This window comes from Cotesia typhae, unplaced genomic scaffold (genome assembly GCF_013202065.1).
Source record: "Cotesia typhae breed Kobodo isofemale line unplaced genomic scaffold, CoteBio_Ctyphae scaffold_13, whole genome shotgun sequence".
NCBI classification, from domain to species: domain Eukaryota; kingdom Metazoa; phylum Arthropoda; class Insecta; order Hymenoptera; family Braconidae; genus Cotesia; species Cotesia typhae.
In genome coordinates, this window is record NW_027423774.1 from 19,663,091 (window position 1) to 19,679,733 (window position 16,643).

General features: G+C 31.4%; 1 protein-coding gene across 3 annotated transcripts in view; it reads left to right on the plus strand.

Annotated features, from left to right (window-relative positions):
* Positions 1-16,643, plus strand: part of Dnc (phosphodiesterase dunce) — a 77,562-nt gene that overhangs the window by 3,832 nt on the left and 57,087 nt on the right. The window contains exons 1-2 of one of the 3 annotated variants that reach the window (XM_074254122.1): positions 10,746-11,682; positions 13,445-13,675. The exons of the other annotated variants lie outside the window; for them this stretch is intronic. Coding sequence (XP_074110223.1) covers positions 13,593-13,675 — 83 coding nt within the window. The 5' untranslated portion in view covers positions 10,746-11,682; positions 13,445-13,592. Of the gene's footprint in view, positions 1-10,745; positions 11,683-13,444; positions 13,676-16,643 lie in introns of those variants that run through there. 3 annotated transcript variants of the gene reach the window in all.

Below are 16,643 nucleotides of genomic sequence, written 5' to 3' on the forward strand. Positions count from 1 at the left end.
ACCCTATTTTCTGACAGTAATTATTAACTCGAATAATCAAACATTTACTGCTTCTCTCAGTAATAATTATCCTTTTGTTTTAGTTTTTCCAACTCCCCTATTGCGTGATTTCCTTTAATCTATTTGTTATTATCAATACTTAGTACATAAATTATTAGGGAAAAAAAAAAAAAAAAAAATAACCCAACAGAACAGAAAACAGAAAAAATAAAACCATAATTAAGTAATTCCATTACTTATCATGTAATCACATTTATTGTTCATTTTCGCAGTTATCTCATGATCTGCATTTATTATTCATAAGCTCAAACTCGGTGCAAATTTATTGTTTTACCGGGAAAAAAATTTTCAAGTAATTAATTATTATAATATTAATTAATCTTCTTACCCTCATATTCAATTACAATATTTTGTTATAATAATAATAAATTTAATTAAATATAACGAGTCTGTTTGTACAAATAAAATATTTGTTCGTCTCTATGTACAGAGAAAAAGGGCTGGTAGAAGGGCTCAGAAGCTTCAACCTTAATTAGTTATATTGCATAAATTTATAACTTATGACTATAACCACAACTATAACTAATTAAACTTACAAATGACCGAAGTGTATTAAACTCTGAGATGAAAGTTTACTTTTATCTGTTAAATATTTATCTTTTAAAAAAGTCTCATTACTTTTTATTTAAAACTTCCTTTCTCTGAGTACAGCTTGTACGTCAGAGTACTGAGTAATTTATTAGATGGCACCATTAGGATAAATGCTTCATGAAAGTAAATTATTATTTCCTCAATCTTAATAATATACGCAATAATAATTTTCCGAAATGAAGCTTATATACGGAATGATTAATCAGGACCAAGCGAATGGAGATTTACCTCATCATTCTGCTCAATAATTAAATCAAATTATAAATTATATTAGATTAGATAAATCAATAAATCGATAGATGAGTAGCCGGGTGAATTAAATAATTTTATTTAAATTTGGACTGAGATTAAAATCAAAATTAAAATAAAAATTACCGGTTGACAGAGCTGGAATCTTTTGAAGCGTGAAAAAAAAAAGCAACTCTTTGATACTCGTTTTCTGATGTGTTGTCGGCATTGGACAAAAGTTAAATAACCACTGAATAAATTAACGCCCGGTTAGACAATTTGAGTAGCGTTGACTCGTAATTTTCAGGAAACAATCGTTCATTATGCACCTGTTCGATTGGGTGGCTCACATTACACACCATTATACCCATCATCGCATGCTAGACTATACTGTCTGGTCTGCCTTTACTCGTTTCTCGTCGAGTTCTATCTGCACTGCGGTCGACATCGATTCATCAGGATCGCCAGATCGATTAATCATTCACCCCATCTATCTTTATCGATATTCTATTTATATTCACGATAATAGCAAATCCAATTATTCTTTGAGATGAAATTTCAAAAAATAATTCAACATTTCATCCATTAAATTATCTGTCCACCGGGAACTGCTCTCGTCTTGTGCTCTCGTAGAATGCGTATATATTCTCATACTCATAATTTATAAATTTTATCATTGAGGAGGTAATACATAAATATGTCACTTTTATTGAATACAATATTGGTTTCTAATATATTATGGTAATTTAACCCGTAATACCATTGGCTCTCATAATATATTCATTATTCAAAATTATGCAAAATGTTGTTTCTACAATTTCATAGGAATAGATCCTGCGCTCTTAAATTCAATTTGCTACAAATTGTGACTATTCACGTTTGCTTCTCACAACTATTTTATTACTTTTAATTAGTACATTATATTTCTCGACCAAATTATGAGCGCTCATATTTTTGACTAATTTTATTGAGAGTTATGGAAATTTTCCAACTATTTTTATCAACATCAAATTAATTTGCTTTGATAAATTTTTATCAAAAGTTCTGATTGAGAACAATGCGGGGCTTTAATTTACTTCAATCAGAATTCTATTGTTCTTTGCTGAAATTTTTAACCAAATTATCTATTTTTTTTATTTTGATGGAAATATTTTGAAAATTAGAAATCAGTGTCTGAAAAAAATGGACATTTACTGTTTTCATAAATTCAACTGAAAGGAGGACAGTGCAATCGTATCCACAATTTGATTCCAATAGAAAAATTTTTCCCATTATAGAAAATTAATCGCGTGTAAATGGGGATCATTTATATATATATTTATTGGAAGTATTTCTGTACTTAAAAAGAGCTTATTTCTCAACAATGAAAAACGATTTTTATAAGGTTCTTTTGATCATTCCCGATTAAAAGCTCCGAGTAATCCAACGAAGAGCGATATATGATTTTAATTTATTTCAAAGGAAATTTTGATCCGGGATTAGAACAATTTTTTAAAGGAAAACAATATTTTTTGGATTCTACACTAAAAAAAAAATTTAACTTGAATCTAGAGAAAAATTCTTGAACCACGAAAATATTTTTGAAGAGTTTCATTCTCTCAAATCAACATGAAAAATTCTTTAAATTTTGAAAAATTATTTATTTGATTCAAGTGAATTTTTTTTTTTTTTTTTTGTAGAGAAATGGTTTTGCTGTTTGATTTTTAAAAAAATAGAAGGATACTAATCTTATAATCTTGCCCGTAGGCAACTAATCCTACGATAGTAACATACAATTCTCTAAAGACATCAATTTTTCCCACTCTATTTTAGTATCCATGACCAATTCAGATCACCATAAAATTTTCCAAGTATTTATAAATTAAAAAATAATAATTACACGTTCCTCGTTTGATCTCTAAATAATTTTGTTTTGAAATCATTACTGCGAATGTGAGAGTATTTTTACTGCTACATTCGCTACATTTGAAACAGTAATCCGAGGTTGTTTATTCAGAAGAAAGAGAACAGGTTTAGATACAGAAACACAAACTCCAGATTCAAATCATATCAACAGAATATAGCAGAACATAAATGCGCGTAACTAACCGAGCATGAGGGAAATCAATATTAGGCCGGTAGAGTAGAGTGTTTCCAGTAAATACATAACTTCTGCAGCGGGGTTTGTTTTCTTAGTTATCAACAGTACTCTTCTGTATCAATATTTAACTAACACGCTTTTTTATCGCTCACCAGCATTGCAGATTAAATATCCGAATATTAAACACCCCTTGATATCATGCTGACGTCACTCAAGCTAGACACTCCTCCCCCTCTGTAAGTTCATCCGAATAATTTACGAAAATGGCTTTTGCTGCGTAAATATTTACTTACTAAAGACTAACTTACGCCGACACTTAACACAATAAATATAATAATTTTTAGCAAAAGTAGGTCGCGCGTAATGTCATTTCAAAAAAGCGTAACACTACAATAGACAATAAACATGTCATGCATAAATACAAACAAGTACACATTTGAGAGATTTACTCTCGGTTAAAAAACAAATAAAATAATAATAACAAAGCTCTTTAATCTTGCAATGAATGCATGTTCACATTAATACCGAATACATCATCGGCAATGTCATTTTGTTTTCATTACAATCCACTCTTTAAATACTCCGTTTGGCTATTAAAGCCTGTATTTATTGTCTCGGTTTACAAACAATTTCAATAAATTTAATTGCTTACTCATATCGCTAAACAGTAGTTTATTTCGCCGGCTAATCTCGCATAATTATTGAAATATAATTACTGGATTACGTATGAGATTAATAGATGCGTAAATATTAATATTATAATTATCCAGAGCCACAGTGGTGTCGCTTGCCAATACTCCCACTTCCTCCCACTCTGAAAAGCAAAATGAATTGAATATAGCGGAAATAGTCGAAGAAAATGAAGTTTTTTAATGATTCCAATCGATGAAATTGAATTGAATCTACTGTGTGAAGTAATGATAATTACTAAATAATTAATAACGAATCGTTGGTGATAAATGTGGGCTGTTATCAGTGATTAATTAGCGCGTATAAATTAAATGTTGAGTATAGAGTAGGAAGAAGAGAAACAGCGGTAATAAATCTGTATTTTAATAACATTAATGAATTAAGGGATTTGGGTATTCGGTCGTGTTGGGTCTCGTGATGTGATATAAGTGAGAGATGTTGTAGATCTACTTTAGTATGACTCTCGGGTGAGATTATTGATTGGTATGGCTGCCTGTTGCGTTTGTTAGGGCTATATAGAGTAAAAGTGTATGTACATCAGTGGTATAACGTCTTTTATACCCATCAACGAGCGATACCTTCCCTACATATTATACACATCTATCACTCTCCTCTTTAGTTATTCTCTCAGCCTCAGCTCGTTCATATCTCCCTTGCTATATCGATAGCTATATCTATGTCATATCTTATATCTATATCGACATCAGTGTTCTCAAGTATTATATATACCTATATCTCCTTTTTAGCGGTGATATTAAGCTCGGGCGTGAGCATAAGCAGAAGCTGGGTCTATTCGCGCAATTCTTCTACAACTAGGACAGAAATTCAATCCCTTACGAGCTTCGAGCTGAGGGCGGCAACCCTTTCACATTTTTCTTCCCTGATAATTTATACTCGGATATATTTATTTTTAATTTATAAATATCATTTTTCTAACGTTTTTTTTTTTTTTTTTATCAGTTAATAAAAAACTTTTTTTTTTTTGATAAAACATTGGGGAAATTTTCAATTGAAAAAAAATTATTTTTCACCGTGAAATTAAATTTTTTATGTTGTTGATTTACGTCGATGATTGAAGTTGAAAAAAAAATTGAGGATTTTAATTACTTTGTAGCGTTTGTTTAACAGTACGTTTCATTGATTTTATTGAATACCAAATGTACAGCGAAATTTGTCAATAAATAAACTTATAAATTAATCGATCAAATTAATACTACTGGTAAAATTTTAATGAACTTTAATAGTAATAATTAATGCTCAATTAAACTCTGTATTTATTGATCATTTGTCGAGTCATTAGAAATATCAAAAATATCCGTGTCTAAATGATTGCTAAACGAATAATTATAATTAATAATTCTAATTGGTAACGGAGCTTTAAATAAAAAATAAAATATGATATATAGCCGGGAGTAATATAATATAAAATGGTTATAAATATAACCCAAGGACATAAATAAATAGCTGGGGTATTAAAGGACAGAGTTGGGAATGTCGAGTTGGTTGGTATTACAGTGATTTTGCAATGAGCCAATATCATCAGACGTGAAATGCTAATGAAGCTTGTCTATAGTGCTCGATTATTAATCGACATAAAGTGGGCTTTGTTATACGCATACGTACATCCACCTGTTATTTAGCGGCTATAACCGTGCCTAAATCTATGTTTATGCAACATATAGACATAACGCATATATTCAGAACAGTATATTCACATAAAGAGGAATATTATATTATTGTGTACTTATGTGTATTAGTGTGTAGTTGCGAGTACGTCGAAACGCGCACGCGTCCAAGCTATATCGACCCCCCCGAGTTGCCTGGTGGAGGCATCTGAGCTGTCTGTTCTGTTCGCAGCTGCTTCAACCCAAACTCAACTCTCAATATCAACTTTGTTATCCGATCTCATTTATTTCATTTTATTTCATGTTTTTCCCCCTACTCCCTTTTCTATCTCTTCTTCTCGATGTTTTTATTTCCTGAGTTTTCGATTACACCGCGAATTCGCAATTACGCGGTTAAATTCAGGCGAACTTATCTCTGCTAATGTCCGATTAGAAGTTTTATATTGTCGTTGAAATTTTCAATTCTTTTATAGGAAAAATTTTTATAATTAAAATAAAAATTTATCGATTGAAAATTTTTTATAATGAAACATTAGCTTACTGTAATTTTTATCGTTGGAAAAAAATTTATAGATGTATGAAAATTATTATTGTTAATTGTAAAAAAATTTCTCTCGTAGAAATTAATAGAAAAATTATTGATATAATTTTTTAAGCTTTCTTAAGTAAAAATTAATATTTTAAGTAAAATATAAAAATAGTCAAAGGAAATACAAAATTAAAATCCAGAGTGAGAAGCATTTAAAGCACTGAAATTAATAAAACTCATAACGACACCAATTAACTCGTGCCCAAGTTTCTGACGTGTTTATTTCTAGCCTCCGCGTCACGCCTAATATACAAATATAAATATATAGGTAGATAAATGCGATATGCAGTTGAGTATGGGCAGAGAATAAAAGTGATATCAAGAGTATGCACTCGAGAATTTAAAATAAAAATGCGCGAGATAGCGAGAGGTTGGCTCTGCTCTCACTCTGATATTTTCTATACCTATCTCAGTATAATATCAGTACGCACTAAAAATTGAAGCATATACAAAGTAAAAGGTTCATGCAGAAAACACAAAACAGCTGGGAGTAGAGTTTCCATCGAAGGAACAAAGCCTCCGTGGAGCCATACGAGTCATGTGAGGAGAGGTTGAAGGCTTGAAAGGTTTTTGTTTACATTTTTTCCAGTAAATTTTCTCGCTACATTGACGCGATAGAGCTGAGTATGAGGCTGAGGCTGAGGCTGAGGTAGTTTTCCGGACAGTTGAACACAAAGTTCGGGAATATAGTTATAATATAATACTGTATGAGTGAGGTACACACGCGATGTAAATGTATGTGGGTGTATGGAAAATATCAAGAGTGAGTGGATGGAACATATGTATAGTGTCATTCTCTATTATGTGTAGTTGACAAGCGAATTGAATAGAAGTGAAATATGTTATAGATTGTTTGCTCCAAGTGATTTTCATTTTTGTTTTTAAACATATTATATGTTATATGTTATACATTATATTATATTATTTTATTTATCGATGCGGGTTGGGTTAGTCTATACCAACCGAATTAAATAATAATGCCGGGTAGTATAATTTAATATAATATTGTTTAGTTGGGTAATTGAGTTGCCAGCATGTCGATGTTGATATTTGCTGGTAAGGCTCAGAGAACTCTGCTATGGCTCCAGAGGCTCGATGCTTCGAGTGCCCGCCAAATAATGATATTACAGTAGTACAGAGAGCTTTAATATTATAAAAATTATTTTTTTTTAATACAAGCACGAGCTACGGAAATATTGGGCGTAACTTGGTTTGACTATCAGTTATATTTAGATTATTCTGTCATTTTTTTAGAAATTTAGTTATCAGAAATTTAAGAGATTTTTTTAGATTAAACATTTTTTTTTATTAAAATCAAAAATTAAAAAAATTTTTTTTTTAGTTTAAATCTTTAATATTTTTATTAAAGTGTAGTACATATTTAAACAATAAATTATTTATTAAAATTTTCATCTTATTAATACAAAAATTTATTCATTGAATTTTTGTACAAATAATTTAATGTTTTTAATACTGAATTTATTTAAATTACTCTGAAAAAAAATTTCTAAGAAAATTTTGAAAAAAAAATATTTATTAACAATTAATAACTATTTAATAGAGCTTATTAAATTTTATTTAGTCTAAAAATAATTTTCTTCAGAAGAAAAATTTATAAGAAATTTCCCCAAAGAATTCCACCATAATAAAAAATAATTGCAAGTAGTACAAAGTATATCAGATCAGACATGTGCAAAACAGCGTATATAATGTTACATGTTATACGTAATAATACCATATGAACATGAATATCTAAAGTTGTAGCAAGCACAAAAGCTTGAAACCGGTGGCCCTGGCCGGTACCCGGAAGATCTGACGCTTTTCCGGATGCTACGTCACTGGATGGCCCGCAAGCGCTGGTGCCTAGTCTGGTATAGTTTGAGCATACATCTACACACACACACACAACAAGTGGGAGAGTGTGTGTGCCGTGGATCGCCGCGAGTCGAGCTTAGCACACAACAGGAGCAAGTAGTGTAGAGACCGGTGTGGAGCGGCCTGCCTCGGAGAGGACGAGAGAGGGTGGCCCCGTGTGCTGCCGATAGCGGATAGCGGGAGAGCTAGCATGTAGATGGATACGATCCCTCTACTCTCTACTCTCTGCTCCCCGTTAGTCGGCTCTCGGCCGTCGTCATCGTCTGGTACAGGTTACACCTGATACGTCACGCGATTTATTTATTGTTTATCATTCACTTGGATCACATTTGTTGTTATTGTTGACAACCGCGGATCATAAATCTTAAACGGTTTCAATTTTTCCGTTTCAAAATTATTATTATTTAAAAAAAAAAAAAAATTCACTGAACAATTTTGGAGGTACAGCTGGTTGTTGAAATAATTATAAATATTGAATGGGTTTTTATATTTTTTTATATTACGGTTATTATTATTATTATTATTATTATTATTATTATTATTATTATTATTATTATTATTATTATTATATTCTGTGGTCTCGTGAACGGTGACCTCTATTGTGGTGATATCTCGAATACTCTCGCAAATACCTTCTATTCTATCCATTCCCTTACTTTCCCGGTTTTCCATTTCCTTTTGCTCGGATATAATGCTTTGGCTAGGGAACAGAGACGTCGAAAGATCTTACACTGTACACTGTATTATATATAATACTGCTCTCCAGAGTGTTGTAACATCCCTCGAGGTACGGTTTGTTTAGTTTATTGCGATAGTCTTCCCAAAAATTCTCCTGTGAGGAACGAAAGGAAAGATCTAAGACGGGATCTTCCTTTCCAAGGAAGGTGGAAGGTGGCATTGAGAAAAAGAGGGAATGATACCGGGGAAACTCTGAAATTTATAGTGCTGAAAATAGAAGGCTGATTATTGTTTGGCTTTTTTTTTTTAAATAACGTGTTGAAATGTTATTTATAGTTCCGAATTTATGAAATTTATTGCCGTTGAAATTTTGTTTTTTTCTCGTGAAAGTAAGAAGAAAGGGAAGATTTGTTTGATGTAAAGAGAAACTTCAAAGAAATGAATTTTAAATAAATGTTATCATAACTTAGTAAATATTTTTAAATTAAACAATAAAAGAATTTATTGTAGATAGTTTTTTTTTATTTAAAAAATAATATTTTATATTTTATTTGCAACAAAAATAAGATCGAGTTTGAAAAGCTAATTTTTAAATTCCACCGATTTAACTTCACCCATTCCTTCATAAAAAAAAAACCGATAGTTTGTATTTCAGTGGTTATTTGTGTAAATAAAATCCATTTGAATTTTTAATTTAATTCTCGTGAGAATGTCGATAGATTTAATTAAACTGTATTGTCCCGAGTGTTTGTTTATAATTTTAATCTCACAGAAAGTCGAATATATTTACATAACTTTATAATTTCCATGTCGTATATTTATTTATGTTATTTTCTGAGTAAATTATAAAAGTGATAGCTCTGGGGATTTAACACAAGTCAAGGTTATCTAGAGCAAGCATCACATTAAATATTAGATGGAGATGAAGTTGTTACAAGTAAAGATCAAGCAGAGTTAAGAGGAAATGGAAAAGTTAGTTTTTAGTCTCTCGTTTTGATTGAGTTGGGATTTAAATTTAAGATATAAAAATATGCCGACTCAAGGTATACTTTTTATTAACTTTTATTCATTAACTTTTAAATAGGGACTTGCTGGGATGGTGGTTGTTATTGAAAACCTCGGTTAAATAGTCAGAAAAATAATAATAATAATTATTATTATTGTTGTTGCGGTTAAATTTCGAAAAACATGATAATTTGATAATATTAATAATACTAAAAAAAAAAATAATATTGAAGCGTAGATTAGAAAGAGCAGGGTGAGAAAATCTAAAGAGAAAATATAGTAAAGGCAAGGGATAAAAGACGTGGGTGAAGCGGAAGAGGGGCTAGAGTGTGAGAGGGTTCGTGATAAACGAATAGGGGCTTGCCAAATGGTTTTAGGTAGCTACGGGTTATAGCCAGGGATACCAGTTCGATCGAGACCAAAAATATATATAATAATAATAATAACAATAATAATAAAAATAAAAATAATTACAATAGTTGTAATAAACAGAGCTAACGACTGACAATATTACGTTTCAGTTGTAACATATTTCTTCTTCTTCTTTTTTTTTTTTTTTTTTTTCCCTAGATAAATAACACACTAAATAATAAAACAACAGAAATAATTTCTCCAAAAATTTGCAATTAATTGTTAGAAGATTTTTTTTGAAAAGTTTTTTTTTTTATTATTAAATTTAACTTTTAAAGATGAAAGTTTTTTTTTGTAACAAATAAATAGTTCTGAAATTTTAATTAGATATTTTTACAGAAAACTTTTATCAAATAAGGTAATTAATTTTTATAAATTCAGGGTGACTTTGAATGTAGTCGGTAGATGGAATAACTTTTTTTTTTATTAATTTAATTAAAGGGAGAATTATCTTGATACAAAGTGTGTTTTTTTTTATCTTTAAAAAAATTCTTTAAAGACAATGCTTTGTTTCTTCTTTTTTTAGTTTTTCTTTATTGAAGGCAATTACAAGTAAAAGGATTGTTTAAAAAAAAAAAAAAATTGAAAACTATTATTTAAAATATTAAATTTTATTTTTCAGTTAATATTAACAGTTTATAAATAGAGAAAAACAAAGACTTACTGTCAATAATCATAACTCTGTGATTGTCTGAGTTAAAATTAAATTTCTTACTATTGAAACTATGTAATATAATGTAACATTAATATAAATATACTTGGCGGAAATAACAGCAAGTTCCGGTACGTCAAACGTTATTAAGACGCAAGTGAATTTGTATTTATCAACTCAGTGATATTAGACAAATGATGAATCAATAAAAGTGGCTATTAATAGTGAATAATGTGAATAATGTGAATAATGTGATTGAAATTAATAAAACGATTTGATGGACATGCTTAATAAAGCATTATCAATAATAATAATATAATAATGTGTTCACATGCAGATAATTATAGAGATATAATTATAATATAATATTTATAATGAAGAAGAAAAATTAATAATGAATGAGTGAAGATAAAGCGTGCTGGAGACGCAGACGTCGCCGGTGGCTGTGTTGATAATGTCTGGGATTATCATATCGATGATAAAGATGAAGATACTGATGGTGAAGATGATGCAGGTGGCTCTTGTGCCCCCGATAAGTTGAAATCCTGAGAGAAAAAGTAGTTAATAAATAAAAAAAATAAAGTAGATGATTGATAAATGATTAATGTAATTACCAGTTGAAATTTGGGAAATAAGTTTGTGAGAAAAAAAAAGAAGAAAAAAACGAAGAAGAAGAAGGTCTTGATGGTGGATCCCTAATGTTTTGACGGAGCTTTCAGTAGGGTACCGAAGTGGGGGGCACGTGGTCGTGCTGCCTGCCGTGCGCCGGCGGCGGCGGGCGAGGACCTCCTGGAGGACTTAGTTCTGGTGGTTGTGGTTCCGGTTCTGGTTCTGGGAATCCCGGATCCTTGGGCGAAGCCGAGCCCAAGCAGAACAAGTCCTCGATAATTGTTTGCCACAGCAATAAGCGTCAGAAGAACCAGAAAAGCAGCATCACGAGTGTTATTAAGAGCACCTGTAAGCGTAGTGGTAGTAACAACAACTCCGGGGACTTGGACGATTTAGAGGCTCTTGACGCAGCTGTTGAAGCTGTCGCCACCGGAGCTTGTTTTCCGGGTACCAAAGGCTCTAAGGACAATAGTCACCAAAACTCGGAGGACTCCAATAACAAGGACGGGAACACTCAGCACCGGCTCAGTCCCAGGTTGCATGATATTGAGGAAGAGGATGATGAAGAGTGTCGACATACTAAAGAAAGGTTAGTTTTTTTTTATTAATATTAATTAAAAAAAAAAAAAAAAGAATATAATTTTTAAAAAAGTTTCTTTGTAATAATTTAAAGTTATTTTTTTAATTAATTATGCTTGCCTAATTTTTTTATTGTTTTTTTTTAATAATATGAAAAATTTTTATACTTTTACTGCATTCACTCTCAATTTTTTTATAATATTTAAATTTTTCTATGAATGTGAAATCAAAGGTTTTATTTTTTAGATTTTCACTCGCTATTTTACCGTTCATTTCTTTTTTAAATAGAATATAAATTAGTAAATGCATAAATTTAAAATGAAAATATCAAATATTTCCAGTGAAAAATTTAAAATAAATATGTAAAATTTTTTTTATTTAATATTTGAATTTATTGACGTAAAGCCAACAATGTATGCTTTTTACAATAAATATAAATCAATATAGAACGTTAATACTGATTCAAAAAGGTATTTAATATTTTCAATATCTTTTAAAAATTATTTTATTCAGTAATTTATTTTGAGAGAAGAATGCAGTAGATTAAATTTATTTAGTTCCCCCGTGCTGAAGAATAATGGAATGGATTACGGTACCGATAGATTTTTGTTCAATAATCCAATAATGGAAGAAAATAAAATTATAAGAGATTGAAATGAAATTAAAAGTTTTAACGTCGAGACAGATGAATTTAAAACACGTCGAATAGATCGGAAAAGCGAGGGAATTTTTTTGCAAGGTTTTATTATTTTCTTATTGTATGCCTCGGGATTTAATATTATTATTTTATTTTATGTACGAAGCAGTGTTTACGGATACCAGCGTATGCCTCGGGAGCGTAAAAAATTTATGAATTTTTAATATCCGTAGAAAAATTAAACGGTCGGGTAATTTTGTTGTAAATAGACCGAGAGGCTTTGAGCCTGCCAACCAACTCTGAGTAATGTTGTTTTGAGTGTGTGCGTAACTTATTTATAAACTTATTTCTTATTTTATCTGGAAAATGCTCGCTTATTGTTTTTTACTTACATCCACTAAACTTTTGTTTAATTAAAACTTTATCCGAATTATAAAGACGTTTAATAAAACTTTTTATTTTATTTTTTTTTATTAAATGCTGATAGAGCTTTTAAAACCCGGATAGATACGCATATTACTTTTTTTAAACTTTTAGTACTATGCTAGTTTTAATTGCCACTCATCCGCGGATTTGTGAGGAAAAGATTCAGTAATTTTTATTTCTATCCGACAAACGGAATGTTTAAATTCGTAAAATTAATAAGAACAGGCGCGGGTTTTTTTTTTTAGAGGTCACGCTTCTAAATTAATATTTTTATTTTAGTATTTTAGTTTTACGATTTGAATTTATGAAATTTCAACTTAAAAATAGTCAAGCTTAAAAATTTTAATTTCTATGGAATCAATACAAAAATATGTAAATATTAATTGAAAAATATATATTTAACCGGCTTATTTTTTATTATAAAAAAATAATTTCAAAGTTATAAGAATTTAAATTAAAAACTATATAAATTTTAATTGAATAATTTATACTTCCAAAATTCTTTCTGTAAAAATTTTTCATTCAATTAACTTTTTAATATTCTTATTATAAAAATAAATTCAAATTAAAAAAAAAATCCATTGTTCATACAAAATTGTCAAATTTTTTTTTTTTGTATAAAATATAAGTATAATAATAATAATAATAATAATAATAATAATAATAATAATAATCAATGATTACAAACTAACAATAAAATATATTACAGGACCTATCAAAAGAAATCACCAACACCAAGCGCCGGAGGAACCGGCAGCAGAGCAGGGTGGCGTTCGCGCAGAAGCGTCACCACGGCGGGTGCAACTGGGCACCAACATCACGTGATTGCCACTGTGGCGGTCACGGCTCAGGCGAAAATGCAAGCCGAACAGGGTAGCATCGGTGAGCTAAGGGGCTACCACAATCACCGGTCTCGTCGTCATACGTTGGCGAATGTTCGGTGAGTACTTCGGTTTCGGTTAATCTCCGGTTATTTCCCCAACTAGGGACAAGAGACAGCATCCAAATCAACAGCAATAGCAATAAAAACAGAAACAGAAACATCATGAAAAGATACATCTGGAAAAGAGTTCCACATCACCTCTTGAAGCGACCACTGTTAGATCGAGGTCTGGACCTGTTTCCGTTTTCGTCTGACCTCGGGCTACTCGGCCCGGACTGTGCTTTATTGTTGCCAGTACCACATGGATCACAGTCGCATACTTCACAGCTAAAATCCGGATAACCCTTGGGTGGCTTCGGGCGTTTAAGTTTGATGGGGGTGCCAGCCTCTGGTTTCCTTGGGCTAGATTTTAAGGGCTTAGTTTTATGGCTTGGCTGTGTTTGCTGATCAGTGAATTCCGATGTTGACTTTATTAAGCAAACACGACTTGCCCCCTGACCCGCTCTCGCCACTAATTCCTCGTATTGACTCATCGTCAGCTTTTCCTATTTTATTAAACAAAAAAGGTTTCAAGATAAATAAAACAAGGGATTATTCATTATTCCGTTCAAATCGATAAATATTAACGAGGCCTGGAAATGAACGGGCATTCAGTTCTAATTCTTTTACGGTTAGCTGAATTTTAAACGACCGCTCACATCCATTATTTATTATTTTCTGTCTAATGATTAAAGGGTCAATTAACATGTAATATTAATAAGATTAATTAGTTTAGGGACTTTCAACAACTAACAAACTAGGGGAAAATTTTTCCTGGGCTGTTGATTAAATTTTCGTCATTAATAATACAACTTTCACAATCTAATTTATTTTAATTATTATTATTATTATAGTAAATAATAGATAAAACTTGTTAGTATCGATCGTCTCGACTGCCCGTTCCTAATCTCAAACCTCAGATACTTTTACAAGTCTAAATACTTTAAGGTTCCAGTGAATTTTAGATAAAAGTTTTTCCAACTTTGGCATTTTAAATGATCTAAACTTTTTATTTTATTGAAAAGCTTTGTGGGCAATAATTAACTTCAAACAAAAAGTTTTTTTCTAAAAAATTATAAAACTCAAAACAGACAAATTTTTATAGAAAAGATTTTCTAGTATTAATTTATTTTTTGAATGAAAAAAAAAATTTATCACGTGTCAGTTGATTTCAGTTTCATGAAAAATTATTTCTAGCTATCCATTAACAGAGAACAGACATTGACCGACATTTTGAAGTAAGAACTATCAATCAAAATGGCGGGTCTTTCATTTCCAATTTATTTACCTATTTTTTTCGATCTAACTGTAACACGTAAGCGGGTTTTCAATTACTTCTGTAGCTTTTAGTATTTACTATCAACTTTCAACACAAAAAACTACCCTTGGAACATAAATCTACAAAAGTAATCCCATGGAGTATTGAATAAAAAAAAAAAAAAAAAAACTTACGCCTTGTCGGACCTGGTGACAAATGCAGCAGGGTTTGAGGCTGTCCGATGACAATCTTCTGTCAAGAGCGTGAGTCTGTCCGGCGGTGATTGGTTGGTTGTTCGATGGCTTTTTTATAAGTTTTCTCGTATCCCCATCGGTATCACTTAATCCATCAAATTCGATCATACGCATTTCTTCATTCCGATAAATTTTCTTCCCTTTTCTCGGTTTATCTTCGAAAGATTTTATCCTTAGCTCCTTGTGATGATCCTGTCTCCCTTTATCTCTACTTTTACCTCTCGACGGTGAAGTTTCGTCAATTTTACGGTTGATGTCGCCCATCCTCAAACTTAAAGCTCGTGCGGATTCTGAAGAATTCGTATTGGTGCCGTAAGATACCGTGTTTCTATCGAGTTCTTTGGATCTGGGTTTACCTTCACCTCTTGCAGATAAATTGCTTGTGCTGGTGCTTGCTGTAGCAGTATTACCACCAGAAGAAGTATAACCAACAGTAGCTATTGTAGTAGTAGCAGTAGTTGTGATACCTAGAGCCACGGGTATAATATCCACAGTAGTTGATGGTAGTACAATAGAAACTGTACTTGAGTTGTTGGTTTCATCTCGATTCTGGTGCTTCTGCCGGTGAGTATTCTCGTTCAGTAATAATGGGGCATCTGGTTCGTCTGATTGCGATTCATCTACAAGTAGAGGTGTTACCAAAGTACCTACATCACGTCTATCTCCATAAACTTTGTCCATTGTCAAGCTAGTAATTGTATCAGTTGTCCTTTTAAAATCTCTCTCACTCAGTTTATCTCTATCATCCACCTTAGGAGTAACTTGTACTTGTATACCGCTCGAAACATTATTTCCAACAGACGTATTTACCTTTGAGCCTATTGATTTACCGTTAATTGATTCTGAGCGTATTGCTTCTTTATCTTCGCCCCCAACATTTGAAGACGCATGTCGATGGGAACCCGAATACTGGATTGACCTAGTTGGATCGATACCGTAATTATCTTTCAGAAGCTGTGATGTTTGTTTAGATTCTTTGTCAATTGGCGTAGACGTTCCTGATGGCAGCCCAATATGCTCTTTAATCATCATCATTTCCTCTTCTTCTCCAATACTTTGCTGTTGCCTCAACTCAAGATTCCGTGGCTTTGTGCCTCGTTTTTTAATCAAAGACCTCTTCCCGTCTGGATAAACACAAGTTTTGGTTTAATAAAAAAGAATAAGTATCAAGGCTAAGGCTATTTTTATGCCTCGGTAATACTAAGATTGTCGATATCAACAGTACCTGTTATTGAATCTTGATTTGGATCATAATTGATATTCCGCATTTGAATTTGATGGGACTGATCCCCTGTCTTGGTCACTTCACTCACCGATCCAATCTACAAGACCGGAAACGGCAATATTAATGGTCAACTAATACTATTATATGCAAAATTTCACTTACCTCTAAATGTTTCTGTATTGCCTCTATAATTTCAATAACTTCGGGCCTTTTAATATTACATTCTCTGCATGTCTGAAATAGTATTAC